The 15342-nt window shown below is 51.1% G+C and overlaps 1 protein-coding gene and 2 long non-coding RNA genes across 5 annotated transcripts; all 3 read left to right on the top strand.

The window, feature by feature from the left end:
* Positions 1-120: 120 nt before the first annotated feature.
* On the top strand, positions 121-7724 carry LOC132340620 (uncharacterized). Of its 3 annotated transcripts, XR_009489925.1 has the most exons (3): positions 121-220; positions 3646-4153; positions 4442-7724. It is a non-coding gene; the product is annotated as an uncharacterized LOC132340620 (long non-coding RNA). The 3 variants fall into 3 exon arrangements; XR_009489926.1 differs by lacking the exon at positions 3646-4153; XR_009489927.1 differs by lacking the exons at positions 121-220; positions 3646-4153 and adding an exon at positions 4160-4304.
* Positions 244-3462, top strand: LOC132340672 (uncharacterized). The gene is made up of 2 exons (XR_009489989.1): positions 244-1060; positions 2138-3462. It is a non-coding gene; the product is annotated as an uncharacterized LOC132340672 (long non-coding RNA).
* Positions 7725-10732: 3008 nt separating the features above from the next.
* On the top strand, positions 10733-13385 carry LOC132340551 (uncharacterized). Its single transcript, XM_059871614.1, has 2 exons — positions 10733-10876; positions 11381-13385. Exons 1-2 carry the CDS (start codon positions 10862-10864, stop codon positions 12461-12463), a joined length of 1098 nt encoding a protein of 365 aa, XP_059727597.1. The 5' UTR covers positions 10733-10861; the 3' UTR covers positions 12464-13385.
* The last annotated feature ends 1957 nt before the right edge of the window (positions 13386-15342 follow it).

Genomic DNA, 15342 nt, shown 5'->3' with positions numbered 1-15342 from the left:
GCCCTGAGAGCGCGGGGCGGGGCTGTACCGTGTGCAGAGCCCGCCCCTGGCTGCGATTGGCCGGTTATGCCGTCAGTCGCGGTTCTGGCGCGCTGATTGGTGGGAGAGGGGCGGAGCAGGGCCCCGGTGCCGGCCTGAGGGCGGCCGTGGCTGCGCAGCGGCGCCATTGGCGGAGCGGGCCCGGGAGCGGCGGCGGAGCTCGGAGGCGGCCGGAGCGCAGGTGGGAGCCGCGCTGGTTTGTGCGGGGGCTCGGGGCTCGCTGCGGGCCTCGGGGGCGGCAGGGGGCTCAGGCGGGTTGGTTGTGCCGTGTCCGGCCCGTGTTGCCCCGGGGCAGGGCGCTGCGGGAGCGGCTGCCCGCGGCCTCCTTCCCGCCGCTGCCTCGGCAGGAGCCGCTGCCGGAGCGGCGCTGGCTCGGCCCGGTTCCTGTGGCTGGGACAGAGGGGGCTGCCCCGCCGCCGCGGCTGTGCGGGGAATTCACGTCGGCGGAGGTTTCTGTGCCCGGAGGAGGCAGAGGAGTCCTGTAAAAGTGACTTTATTGCTGAGCAGAGGGAGAGGGCATGGGGCATTTGCCGTGCGGTCTCTGCCATTGTTGGAGTTCGCAGCCTACTTTTTATTCTCATTTTCCCGGCCTTATTTCCCCCTCCCTGTGCCCACTGGCTGAGGTGCTTGGAAGGTTCAGACTTCCCGATCCGCCTGCTGTATGTCCTCGTTAATGTGCACCCCCACTTTTGTTTAACATCCGATATTCACGGGCTCTGTTAAGTCCTTGTTCTTCTCGAAGTTCAGGAATCTAGCGGGACTTTGAGCAGGTGTCCGTGTAAATTTGTAACATTTTCTGGAACTAATGGTTTCTCCCGTTACTTCCTTATCTACAAGTCCCTGGCCCTATCTCCAAACAGATTCACTAATTGACTCTGTTTTTTCTTCCTGGGTCCTCTTTGATTTTGGGATTATTCTCAGTGCCCTCCTTCCCTGTCCTTCTGTAGCCGTTTCTGGATCAGGAGGCCTGGCTGCCACCTGCATCCCCTGGCTCACCTGCTGAATGAGCTGCACTCTCAAGGTGTGGAGCATGGTAAAAAGATGAGAGTTACTGTAGCACATAAGAGGAGAAACTGCGTTCGTTTAACCCATGGTCTGCCAGGGAGCCACAAAACTGTGTCCCATTCCCATCCTTTCCACATTTGAACTGGTATATGAGCTACTTTCTTGTTTAATTTGTTATCTGTTTCCCCACTTTTCCTTTGTCATCTATTTGCCAACAGCAGTTTGAGTCATTTAATTTTCCAGAAACTCCACCTTTTTCTGCTAACAGATGATCTGATCCCATCCCCTGGTGAAATGTTGTGTTCCTCATTTCAGTGGATTGGTCAGCAGGAAGGTCAGGAGCTGGAGCTGTCTGGTTGGTTATTATTTTGAGGACAGTTTGTAATCTAATGATGCCATTGAAATGAGAAATGGGTTCTGTGGCTCCTGATATGTATTGTTTAGGGTTCCCAGGGGCTGGTCCATGTTGTTGTAGGATTTGTTCTGGTGGCTGTTGCTGTTTTCCCCATTTTTGGGCACTCCCTCAGGAGCCAGGACTGCATCAATTGACTGCTTTTCTGTAATTCAAACATCACATTCTTGGATTCCTAACTGATCTTCCTAAATAACTGAAAAACACAAAAGACCCCCACCAAATCCAAAAATAAACTGATCTAATACACCCTATATAACACAGACAATGACAGCAGGTGTTGCAGTGGGCAGAGGGATAATTCACCCCCAGCTTTTTTAAGTGTAGTTTTCAGAACTGTCCTAGGGTGACTGTTATCCCCATTCGTGTGTGTGTAATTTACGCTGGATATTATGTTCTGTGCCTTTAAGACTGGTGGAGTGAAGGTTTTGTTTTGGCCTCTTATCAGCCACTCGGCGGGACATCCAGATAGCACCAGTGCATGTTGCTGCTTTTTGCTTCTTGCCCCTGCTTTTGCTCTTCGCTCTTGCTTCTGCTCTTGCTTCTGCTTTGCTTGCTCTTGCTTCCCCCCCCCCCCCCCCCCCCTTCATTAGTTAATTTAGCTAAACAGTCCAAATTCCTTTCTGGACTGTTCCCCCCACCCCGTTGGACCTGCTGACTGCTCCGGACTGGGATTTGGAGCACGGAGAGAGAGTTTGCACCCTGTGACTGCAGCAGCTGCCTCAGCGCTGGAGGGACTGATAACAGAGCAAACCCCCAGGAGAGACTTTCTGAATTTGTCATCTTTTTCAGAGCAGTGGAAGAGTGGTGTCACCCGGTTTTGTTCATTGTGTGTGCTGGGGGGTGCTGTGCCTGTTAAATAAACAGGTTCTTTCCACCTCTCTCTGAGGAATTCTTCCCAAACCGGTTGGGGGGAGGGGCTGTGTGGGTTTGTTTTATGGAGAAGCCCTTTTTGGGGATTCTCTCCCAAATGTGCCCTAAACCAGGACACCTTTCCCTATTATTGTTGATTTTAGCTTCCACTCTCCTTCCCTGCTTTTGGGTACTACCATACTTTTTCTTGATGTAATCCATTTTAAAATGTCTAGGGGACCTAAACTGATACCATCCCATGGCCAAATTTCACTTAAGTGTGTCCCCCCCCACACCCAACAATCAGTCAGATTAAATTCTTTCATAATCTTTTCCACCATATTGATAAAAAGATTCTTTCCATATATTTGTCCCTCTCTATCCGTTTGCCTTTTCACTGGCAAGGAGAAAGAAGTTGCACTTCTTTCTCTTTGAATGTATCCTCTAAGTTGGTTTCACTTTCTTGTTCAAAACTTACCCATCTTTCTTTCACAGGGCACTCTCATGACATCTCCTAGCTGGGGTTTGCAATAGTTTTAGCCAGCTGTGAAAAATGCATATTTTATGATTGGCTTTTTGCAAATATTAAAATGAATATTATGTGTTATGTTAGGAAGTTATGCAGTATTAATTTTCTTCAGTAGTGTGTTAAATATAGTTCTAGGTTAAAACATAATGTTAAAATAGAAACGATGTGTGTGGGCTATTTTTTTAAAGAAAGGAACGAGGTATTTCCACCGAGATAGCAGCCACAGGACACCTAAATCTTTCAGAGACAGAGAATTTATTGCTCCATTATCACAAGAAACAATCTTCTTCCTGTCTTGCTCCACTCTGAAGATGCCATCAGGATTCAGAGGAAGCAGCTGACACTGACCAGACAGAATCCTGTGTTTGAATGGAATTTATGCATCATGTATGAAATCTATGAATATGCAACAGGCTTTTGTTTTTTGCAAGTAATCCTCTGTTAACGTGTGTCCTTTTTTTGGCTTATTTTGCCCAGAAAGAGGTCCCTGGACCTTACATAACTCTTTGTTCTTATTGTCTTGTATTGTCCTAAAACCTAATTGTCAAAGTATTTATTGCTCTAAATATATTACTATTTTTATAACCATTTTATGATTATTAAACTTTTAAATTTTTAAAAACAAGTGATTGGCGTTCTTTACACCACCCAATATATTTTATTATCCTCTTTACAGGCTGTTAGCTGGGAGTGATGAATACATTTGGGATTCATGTTTGTGTATATTCTGATTAATGCACTTACTGTATCTCCTCTATCCAAGGGACAGTAACACTTCTCACAAGCGTTTCCTCCACTTCCTTTGCAGTCAGAGAGTAGCAGCACTGCTACCAGTGGCAGTCTGGTACGGACTGGCCTCCTCACCTCTGATCCACAGGGGTTTTCTTGGTGCCCTGAGAGTTTTTCCCAGATGGAGTTCCCGATCCAGTCTTGCCTCTCACCTCTGGTTTTCCCTTCTTCTGGAGCCATTCTGCCATGACCCTTATTGTAGCAACTGCCTTCCCTCAATTTGGTCCCAATTCGGGTTGCAAGGAGAGCGCTCTATGGAACAGTACTGGAAACTGAGATGTTATTTTGACTGTCAACTCTGAGCTGAACAAAACTTGAACTTTATAACTATAACTGATAAAAACGCGAGCAGGCTCCCAGTACCAAAGTGATTTCAGCATTTATTACAAGAAAAAGAAAGGCCCAAAGCAAGGGGGCCCGCGGGCCGAGCAGGAGCGTTCCCGTCGAGGATGCTGCAGCGCCGGCGCTGGGGCTGCTTCAGCAGCGATGGCCCCGATGTCCCAGGTGGAGCGGCACAGATTCAGTGGGTCAGAAGCCCCTTTCTATCCTGTTTTTGTCCCTTTGGATTGGTTTCTTTTTGGATCCTTCATTTGCATGAAGGTTTAAGGGGCTTGATTGGCCCATGGCAGTTCTGTCCAGGCTGGCTGGTTTCCCTTGGGGGTGGTGCCCTTTACTGAGGTGTGTTGTGGTACGTTGGGTACCGTATTTCTTATAACTACCCTTTTAACCCCTTTTACAATATAATAACCAAATGAACAGTACATGCTTAATGGTCTATCAACTATTTACAACAATTCCCAACCTTTGTTTAACAGTGTGCTCTGGGAATCCTGAACTTCATGTGCCAGAGGAATCTTTAACTTTGTGTGCCCCGGGACTCCTGAATTTCGTGTCTCCCGAGAATCCTGACTTTCGTGTGCCCCCAGAATCCTGAATTTCATGTGCTCTGAGATTCTTGAATTCCGTGTGCCCTAGTATCCTGAACCTCGTGTGCCCCAGGAATCCTGAACTTCATGTTCCCTGGGAATCCTGAACTTCACCTGTCCCTGCCTTTCTCAGACACCGGCTGCCACTGTCCTGTCCTCACTGTTTTCTTCATTACTGCTCTGCATTTTCTCCACACCATAGCCACCCCCTACTGCCTTGCCTGCAGGTCCCCACAGTTCCACCTCCCTCAAAACTCCTGATACATCTCAAACTTCTGATACATCTCAGTGTCCTGGGTTGCCAAGCACATTGTGTTCTATTTGCCATCTGCATGGCAGTTGTCTTCTGATAATTGGGCAGTTTTCCTTATCTCTTCCACCACCACTCCTCCCTCCAGAGACATCTGCTGATAACAGGCCATTGAATGTCACTGCATGGCTGATAACAACTATGGCATCCCATTGGGAGATGCTCTTCCCAGAGGGAGGAGCCAAGCATTCCTACCCGGATATAATCTGGAGATTCTGGAACAGCAGCACGGCTTCTCCACTGGATTCCCAGAGGAACAGCAGCTGCCTCTTCCCCTGGATCTTCAGAGGAAGAACACACCCTTTTACAGGATCCCTGCTCCAGCAGAACCACCCCTGACACTCCAGGAGGGCTACAGCCACAATTCCAACTGGACTGCTGCCAACACCCTGACCCACAGGGTGTCACGTTGTGTTCTGACTCTGGCAGTGTGGGTTTAGTTTACGGCATTGTTTATTTTATTTTCTTCCCTAATAAAGATCTGTTATCCCTGCTCCTATATCTTTGCTTGAGAGCCCCACATTCCAAATTCATAGCACAGGGAGGGGATTTACATTTTCCATTTCAGGGGAGGCTCCTGCCTTCCTTAGCAGACTCCTGTCTGTTCAAACCAAGACAGATTTTGGCGCCAATATGCAGCTTGAGGGCATTGAGAGAAAAAGGAATAACAGTTCTTGAGTAATCTAATTTTTGTGTGCTGCTATTGAAACCTCGTTAGGTGTCACCATGTGGTCCAGCTTACCCTGCTTTGGGTGGCACATGGCCCTGGCTACACTTCTCCCATTTGCAGGCCCTTATCTCAACATGGGTCCTGTAACCAAGGCTACTGTGGCTGTTATCCAGTTTGCTTTACAGGTTAATAAGGTGAGCAATTAACGGATTTTTAACTTCCTCTGGAAAGCAGGCACATGGATTCAGAGCTACCACACCCTAACTGTACAGTTTTGGGGTCACTTTAATAATGGCACCCACTGTGAGGAAATGACACCGGGAGAAATTTTCTCTCAACCCTTCACCCAGCTCTTTGGGTCTGCCCCACCAGTTTTCGAAGGGTTCAGATCCACTCTAAATGCTAATGATATCAGACAGTGGCTGGTGTTGCTGATAGGCCTGTTAACCCTTTTTATTTAGCATTCAGTGATAAGGGAAGGCTGACTTGGATAACCACCCTGACACCTGTGGTAATCACATATCCTCTGAACAGAGAGAGAGACAGCTCTGCCAGGATTTTCCTGGGAAGCTGTGAGGAGCTGTGGCAAACTTAGAGAAAAGAATTCAAACAATTATTCTCTCTCTTTCTGCAACCATTATTTATAGATAGGGTTCTCCAGAGTGTGCTATTCATAGTTCACCAAGAGTGTGAGAGGTTTTCACTTTGAGACCAATCAGATCTCACCTTAGCGAGTCACACTATACAAGACCCGCTGCTTTCATTAAATGCTTTTTGCCTCCTGATCCACCTGAGGACCGGAGTCTTTCATTCCATCCCTGACTCAACAGCGTCATCCGGTGACCGCCGACGTGTGCTGCAGCCTAGGCTGGAGGCACAGGGTCTGCTGGACCCCGACCTTTGGTGCAGCCGAGGCTGAAGAAACAGGACCTTAAGGGATCCGGCCGAGTTCACAGCTGAGACTGAACATGGGCGGGGTCTGGTGACCCCTCATGGAATCGCAGGACAGCCGGGACACGTCCTGAGATGAGCGACCCAGCGACCCTCTGCGATCGGACACCGTTTGCCCTCTTGAGTGAGGTAACTCTGCCTTTGCCCCGTGTCTTCCTGAGGAGACTGGTCCTGTTCAGACCACAGGGTTGGGGGCAAACGACAGACCAAACAAACCTCCCCCGGGAGGCTGAGAACTGAGCAGGGGATGGCTTTTCCCGAAACAGCAGACTGTCTGTCTCTTGAAGTGGACGCCTGCTGAGGGATGGGTTTTCCTTAAAAATGGGGAACCAACCTTCCAGAGATGAACAACTTGTTCTGGCCATGCGGAGGAATGTCATACCTCCCATGGGAATTGCAGTCTCAGATGAAGTGCTCTGTGATCTGCTGGGCTGGGCCAGAGATCACGGGTTCCTGGTGGAGCTGGGCGCTGCACTGAGTCTGAGAACTTGGGAGGAATTGGGGGATTGCCTCTGGGATGAGGTTTGCAGAGGGGACGCAGTCGTGTCCGCACCGATCGTCACCTGGAGATGCATTTCTAAATTCCTTCGGTGCAAGGTCCTGGGGAGCAGAGCACTGACAAAGCCAACTTGTTTTTCACCTCTTGTCAAAAGTACATATTATATGGCTCTATGCAGATATTTACTATGTGTATTATGTATGATTAGTAGTGCTGTATTAACATTTTAATAGTATTGTAATTGTAGTTTTGCAGTTAAAATGTAACTTTTGTAGTTAAAATAGAAACTATGTGTGCGGGATTATTTTTAAAGAAAGGAATAAGGCACTCACACCAGAGAGCAGCCACAGGACATCTACATCTTTCAGAGAAAAAGAATTTATTGCTCCATCATCAGAAGAAACCAACTTCTTCCTGCCTTGCTCAGCCATGAATATGCCGTCAGGATTCAGAGGACGAAGTTGACACTGACCAGGCAGAATCCTTTGTTTGAATGGAATTCATGCATCATGTATGATGTGTATGAATATGCCTATTGCTTTTAAGGATTAATCCTCTGTTAAGGTGTGTCCTTTTTTGGGCTTATTTTGCCCAGAGAGAGGTACCTGGACTTTTCATAACTCTTTGTTTTTATTGTCTTGTATTGTCCTAATCCAAATTGTTCAAATGTTTATTACTTTAATTATATTACTATTTTTATAACCATTTTATTACTATTAAACTTTTAAAATTCTGAAAATAAGTGATTGTGGTTTTTCACAGAAATTATGAGAGTATGATCAACGGCCCCATGCGGGCTCGTGTCTCTGCCATGGTCAAGGAACTCAAAGAGGAGATGAGGGAGAAGAGGGAGGAGGTGAGGAGGAACAGTTGCCATATCACCCGTGCGAGTCACAGGCCCCAAAGTCAGAGCCAAATGTCCCCCAGCTGGACAGAGAGGGTGCACCCCACGGGCTGACCTGTGTTTCTGTCTGTGTGACCATGGGGCAGACATGGGAAGGTGGGATGGGAAACCCACTTCTCTTGGGAAGGATGAAAGTTTGACAAGAAAGTCTCACAGGTGTGTGTGCTTGGCAGAGAGATTTTTGGATGCAGAATCTGAAGAAGGAATAGAGATGGAAGCAAGTTTTGATGTAGAAGAAAAGAATTGCTGAGCCAGTCGTACTGGATAACCAAGGAGGCAAAGGGTGTGCTAGTTAGAAGGGGTTTTATGGCTTAGAGCAAAGGATAAACCCACCCCAAACAAGAAGATGTTTTTACCAAGCAGAAAGAGAGCACAGGAAAACAAGTCAGCAAATGTGGCAAGTAGAAAAAAGGTCTCAGAATTTTCCACTGCAAGAAAACTGAAAAACACCTTCTAGCTTAAACTGTAATGTACTGACTTTTAGTGATTGGAGAACAGCAACATGAATATGGTAATTACAGTAGTTATGATAGGCTGCGGTATCCCGTGTTTTTCCTGGGCCTCTTACGAGTCCAATCCGGCTAGCTTAAGACTCTAGCCCACACGGACCCGCACAGACGAAGGTAAAAGACGAGAGGCGCTCTTCTCCACGTGGGTGCAAGTATCTTGTTTATTGGCTTGGTGCAAGACACAGGTGATGGGGTCACCCAGGTAGAAAAGAGGGCGTGGAACTCTCACACAGGAGGTTTTATACCCTAGGGGATGGGGGCGGGGGAGAGGGGACCGGAGCCAATGGGATGCCATTGGGGAGGGGCGAATTACCTATGGGACAGACCATGTGTATAACGGGGGGGATGTGAGGGGGAGACCATGTAATGAGGGAGGGGGAAAACCCATCTACTTGACCCAACATGCTCAGTAGAAATTGCCCATCACCAGTGCAACAACAACAACTAAATAAACTATTCAGTGAAATACAACAATAGGCTATAGGTAAAAGTTAAGGTATAGATTGGTTCTGCTGTATTAAGATGGTGAGCAAAGAAAAGTATAAAATGCATTGTACCCAAAATTAAAGGCTCTCCAGGCCTGCCTGCAGCTGGAGCTGACAGCTGTAGGCACAGGCTCTGTTGCCCACGACCCTGGCCTGCTGTAACCTCATGGATATAATAAATTGCAATTTAAAGAGCCACCTGGAGTTCCACATCCCTCATTCAGGCTCTAACTCTCACCCAAGTGACAAATTACACTGTTCTCTATTATCCATCTCACACTCTTGTAGGCTCCACTCTATCTTGAAGTCATTCTTGGAGCTTTCTCCATGGGTGAGGGTCAAAGGCAGGTCTCCTCTGGGGGTCAGGACCCCTCAGAGCAGGCTGAGAAATATTCCCTGTGCCCTGGTTCCCACAGAGTTTCTGATAGACACTGGAGCAGCACGTTTGGGGTTAAACACTGCAGAAGGGAAACTGAGTCACGATACTCTACATGTTGTTGGGGTGACCGAGGTGAGCGAAACACGGCCTTTCTTTACACCTTTAAAGTTTAAAATTTTTTAAATTTATTTTATGTATTAAATTTGATTATTATTTATTTTATTTATTTTACTTTTACTTTATTTATTTTATTTATTAAAATTTAAATTAAATTTTTCTTGCAACCTTTAAAATTTAAACTGGGGAAGCTCTGGGGAACTCATCAATTCCTCCATATGCCTGACTCCCCTAAACCATTGCTGGGGAGGGATTTGATAGAAAAATTGGAAGCAGAAATTACATTCAAAAAAGAGAAGAGTGTACGAGTTGTAATTCCTGAATCCAAATTTGTCCAAGTTGCTGCACTTTTTATACAGGAAAAATGTGGTGAAATCCCCACTGAAGCTGAAAATGCAGTCAATCAAATAGTGGGGGCCAGTGATATCCCCAGGGACTGAGCCTAAATCCCTTGGGATGGAGCCTAAATGCCCTGGAATGGAGCCTAAATCCCGTGGGATGGAGCCTAAACCCCCTGGGATGGAGCCTAAATCCCCTGTGATGGAGCCTAAATCCCCTGGGACTGAGCCTAAAACCCCTGGGATGGAGCCTAAACCCCCTGGGATGGAGCCTAAATCCCGTGGGATGGAGCCTAAACCCCCTGGGATGGAGCCTAAATCCCCTGGGATGGAGCCTAAATCCCCTGGGACTGAGCCTAAACCCCCTGGGATGGAGCCTAAACCACCTGGGATGGAGCCTAAATCCCGTGGGATGGAGCCTAAACCCCCTGGGATGGAGCCTAAATCCCCTGTGATGGAGACTAAATCCTCTGGGACTGAGCGTAAATTCCCTGGGATGGAGCCTAAACCCCCTGGGATGAATCCTAAACCCCCTGGGACAGAGCCTAAATCCGCTGGGATAGAGTTTAAACCCCTGGGACGGAGCCGAGCCCCCCGGGACGGAGCCTAAATCCGCTGGGATAGAGTTTACACCCCTGGGACGGAGCCGAGCCCCCCGGGACGGAGCCTAGATCCGCTGGGATAGAGTTTAAACCCCTGGGACGGAGCCGAGCCCCCCGGGACGGAGCCTAAATCCGCTGGGATAGAGTTTACACCCCTGGGACGGAGCCGAGCCCCCCGGGACGGAGCCTAAATCCGCTGGGATAGAGTTTACACCCCCGGGACGGAGCCGAGCCCCCCGGGACGGAGCCTAGATCCGCTGGGATAGAGTTTACACCCCCGGGACTGAGCCGAGCCCCCCGGGGCGGAGCCTACAAAGCGCCCAAATCCCGGGGCTTCCCCTGGGCTGGGGCGTTCCAGGTGCGGGGAGGGGCGGTGACGTCACCTCGGCGGGCCACGCCTCTTTCCGGCCCTCGTCCCTCAGCGGCTTCGCCATTGCCGCGCACGCCGCTACCGGGGCCGGTTCTGGGCCGGGACCGGCGCCTGTCCTGGGGCTCGGTCACTGCCGGAGCGTCCCCAGGGTGTCCCCAAGGTGTCCCCAGTGAGCATGGAGCCCCAAGAGGTGCGACGTGGGGGGAGGGGGCACGGGGAGGGACAGAGGGGACACGGCCGGGGGGGGGAGGGGATACGGGGGGGGAGGGGGCGGTGGGGGATGGAGGGGACAGGGGGTGGCGGGAGGGGACACGGGGGTGGCGGGAGGGGACAGGGGGTCGCAAAAGGGACAGGAGAGAGTGGAAGGAAGGGGGGCGGTGACAGAGGGGGTGGAAGGCGGAGTGGGGGATGGGGGGACACGGGGGGGTGGCAGGGGCTACGAGTGTAGTGGCAGGGGGTGGCAAAAGAGACAACAGAGAGGGCGGGGGTGGCAGAGGGGACAGCAGAGGGGGCAGGGGGCGGGAGGGGCAACGAGGGGAGGGGCAGGGGTTGGTGGAGGGAACAAGGGAGGGACAGACGGACAGCAGAGCCCTCCAGGGAGGGGCACAGAGGGGACCCCGGGAGGGCACAGGGGCCACCGCAGGAGGCCACAAATGCCACCAGGTCCCTGACACCTCCCCTGTCCCCTTTCCAGGTGTCCCCTGCCCAGCTGCTGGAGGCTCTGGTGTCCGTGGTGGCCACCCTGGGTGAAGTGGCGGCCACCGTGACCGGGTCACACCAGGGCGTGCAGCAGTGCTTGTCTCCAGACTCCCTGCGCGCTGCCCTGAGGAGATTCACCCAGAGCCTCCGTGAGACCCTGGACCACGGCAGTGTCCCCTCCCTGGGCCAGGCCCTGGCCACCCTCAGGGCCACCTCTTGGATCAGCTGGGCCGATGTGAGAGCTGTGGCCAAGGCCTGGCAGAAGTTGGTGTCCGCGCTCAGGGACAGATGGGACCAGCTGGCCTTGGAGGCCGCCGAGCTCTGTGTCGCCTGCGCGGACGCGGCCCCTGCCCGGGCCAGGGACCTGTGGTACGAGACTGCCCGCCGGGGGACAGCCTGGCACAGACTGGCTGCCACCGCCCAGCGGCCAACGGTGGCCCTGGACTGGGAGGAGGTGGCCTGGGTGGGGGCCACATGCAATGTCCTGGAGGCAGCGGCCACCGACGAGGAGGAGGCGGCCACCAGTGAGGAGGAGGTGGCCCCCAGTGAGGAGGAGGCGGCCCCCAGTGAGGAGGAGGTGGCCACCAGTGCGGAGGAGCTGGCCCCCAGTGAGCAGGAGCTGGCCCCCAGTGAGGAGGAGGCAGCCACCAACAAGGCCATGGGAGAGGCCGTGGTGGCTGCCAGCCAGGCAAGGGCGGCCACCAGGAGGGGACATTGGGCAGAGGTGGCCCTGGGGCCACTAGAGCGCTTGGTGGACGTGTGTGACAGGGCCACCATGTTCATCAGGAACATGGATTACTGCCTCTGGGAGATCAGGATCATCCTGAACAGGACAAAGAAGGCATCCCCCAATGTCCCTGTGGCCTTGGTGGCCAAGGTGGCCGAGGCTGAGCAGCTGTGGGAGGCCGGCTCCCGCCTGGCCAAGGAGCGCCTGCTGGGGATATTTGAGCTCATTGACAACCTCCTCTTGAGTCCCTCTGGTGGCCCTGGTGGCCCAGGTGGCCCCTGTAACCGCACAGTGGATGAGTGGTGCCAAGAAGCCATCAAGGACATCCCAAGGCTGCTGCAGGGACAGTGATGTCACCACTATGATGTCATTGGGGCAGTGATGTCACTGGAGAGACTTGTGGATACTCAGCTGCCACCAGCTCCTCGTGTCACCAAGAGCCCCTCAAGTGTCACCAGCGCGAGTGCCACGAGCTCCTCATGTCACCAAGAACTCTTCAAGTACCACCAGCTCCCCAAGTGCCACCAGCTCCTGGTGTCACCAAGAGCCCCTTGGGTGCCACCAGCTACTGGTGTCACCAAGAGCCCCTCGGATGCCACCAGCTCCCCAAGTGCCACCAGCTCCTGGTGTCACCAAGAGCCCCTCAAGTGCCACCAGCTCCTCGTGTCACCAAGAGCCCCTCGGATGCCACCAGCTCCTGCTGTCACTGGGATCTCATGCAGGAGAATCTGGGGGGGGTCCCTTGGGGCTCGGTCCTGTCCTCCTTCCCCATTATCAGCCAAGACCCCCCCGGGAGGCAGTGGTCAGAATTGAGATTTTTATAAAAGTTTGTTAAGGGATAAAATCCTGGTGCTAATTGCCAAAAGCTCCCCATTAATTAAACCACGTTCTTTATATTCTGTTACATCACAGAGGTTCATGCATATTCACAGAGGTTGATGCATATTCATAATATATTATTGATCTAAAAAAATATATATATGAGTAATAAAATAGAAATATAGATTTTATAAAAATACTTTACAATAATATATTTTATACCAATAGAATTTATATTATATTCATATATATAATTATATTGATTTACTATATTATTTTAAAATAATATTTTATATTAACATTTTATATATACATAAATATACATATATTTTTCTATATTCTATATAAATTATATTCAGACATTCCTGGAAGTTCAGATGTTCTTTTGTTTGGTTTTAACCCTTGACTTGCCTCCACGCCATCTTGTGCATTAAACCAATTTATTTTATTTCTCCTTGCGGTTCCATCGTGTCGTGTTTTCACTCTCTGGTGACGGGAGAAGAATTCATAAATTCTTCTTTTTTTCACTTTTTTGGCACTGGGATGGAACTGGTGGCACTGGGACACAACTGGAACACTGGGAGAGGATGGGGAACACTGGGATGGGACTGGGTTGGTGAGATTGGGCTGGAGGCACTGGGACAGGGATACTGGGACAGAACTGGAGACACTGGGACACAAATGGGAGCACTGGGATGGGATTGGGAACACTGAGATAGTGACAGTGGGATAGAACTGGGGACACTGGGACACAAATGGGAATACTGGGATGGGGACACTGGGGCAGGATGGGGAACACTGGGATGGGACTGGTGACACTGGAGCAGTGACACCAGGGCAACCCAGGTGACACTGGGGTGGTAACACTGGGCTGGAAGTGGTGGCACTGGAACAGGGACACTGGGTGGGAACTGGTGGCAGTGGGAGGGGACTGGTGACAGTGGGATGGGGATACTGGGACTGGACTGGGGACACTGGGAGGGGACACTGGGATGGGGACGTCAGAAAGGGGCTGGGGACTGATGGCACTGGGGTGGAACTGGTGACACTGGGAACACTGGGATGGGGGCACTGGAACAGGATAGGGGACACTGGGATGCTGGCATTGGGCTGAAGTGGGGACACTGGGATGCTGGCATTGGGCTGAAGTGAGGACACTGGGACAGAAATGGGAATACTGGGACAGGGACACTGGGATAGGATGGGGGACACTGGGACAGGATGGGGACACTAGGATGGTGACATTGGTATGGGGACAATGGGCTAGTGGCACTGGGCTGGCACTGGGACAGGACTGGGGACACTGGGCTGGCACTGGGTTGCTGATGTCATCATTAATTAATTAACCAGAACACTACTTGAACATTACCAGAGCTAATGGCCAAGTCATGGCACCTGCTGGAAAGGGGCAGGATGAGGTGATGTCACTGCCCAGGCCCCGCCCCCACAGAGCCATGGCCTGCTGGTGGCCAGGTGACACCACGATGTCCCCTCCTCTGTAGGGCCAGCTGGCAGGACACGGCCACTGCAGGCAGGGCCAGCAGCAGGTGAGTGTCCTCGGCCACTGCAGGGACACGGGGACACCACACAGGTGGCACCAGGGACATTGCAGTGCCATCCATCCAGTGCCACCAGTTCAATCCCAGTAGCACCAGTTCAATGCCAGTGTCCCTGTGCCACTGCCACCGGCCCTGCCCTGGTATCCCCAGTTCCATCCCAGTGCCACCAGCCCAGTGTCCCCAGGGCTGCCCCACTGTCACCACCCCAGTGTCCCCAGCTCAATCCCAGTGCCACCAACCCTGTGTCATAATTCCAGTGCCACCAACCTGGTGTCCTCAGCTCTGCTCCAGTGTCCCCAGTTCCACCTCAGTGTCCCCAGCCTCTCCTCCCAGTTTCCCCACTCCTGTCCCAGTTTGCCTGCCCCATGTTCCCAGTTGTGTCCCACTGTCCCCAGTTCCATTCCAGTGTCACCAACCCAGTGCCACCAGTTCTATCCCAGCGGCACGATTTCAATCCCAGTGCCACCAGCCCAGTGTCCCCAGTTTTCCATCCCACCCCGGGTTTCCAAGGGAAATATCTCAGTGACAGCGCCTTGAAGCAGCTCCCTGGCTGTGCTCCCCTCAAGGAACGTTGGGATGGCTTTATTGACCACCCGTCCCTCAGTGGGGTCAAGGGATGTGTCTGACACAGAGCTCAGATCAGCCTGGTTTGATTTATATAGAGGACATTTATTTATTTGTTTATTTATTTATTTATTTATTTATTTATTTATTTATTTATTGGCTGTATGGTGTACACACAAACTGACAGATTATATTGCACCAACCAGCAGCTACAAGGAATCACCAATAATCAATATCAGTATCAAATACCATATCAAATCAAATTGCTGGTGATCAATAACAATGTGC

Source organism: Haemorhous mexicanus, chromosome 32, assembly GCF_027477595.1.
Source record: "Haemorhous mexicanus isolate bHaeMex1 chromosome 32, bHaeMex1.pri, whole genome shotgun sequence".
Lineage (NCBI taxonomy): Eukaryota > Metazoa > Chordata > Aves > Passeriformes > Fringillidae > Haemorhous > Haemorhous mexicanus.
This window is presented reverse-complemented; position numbering and strand designations above follow the sequence as displayed.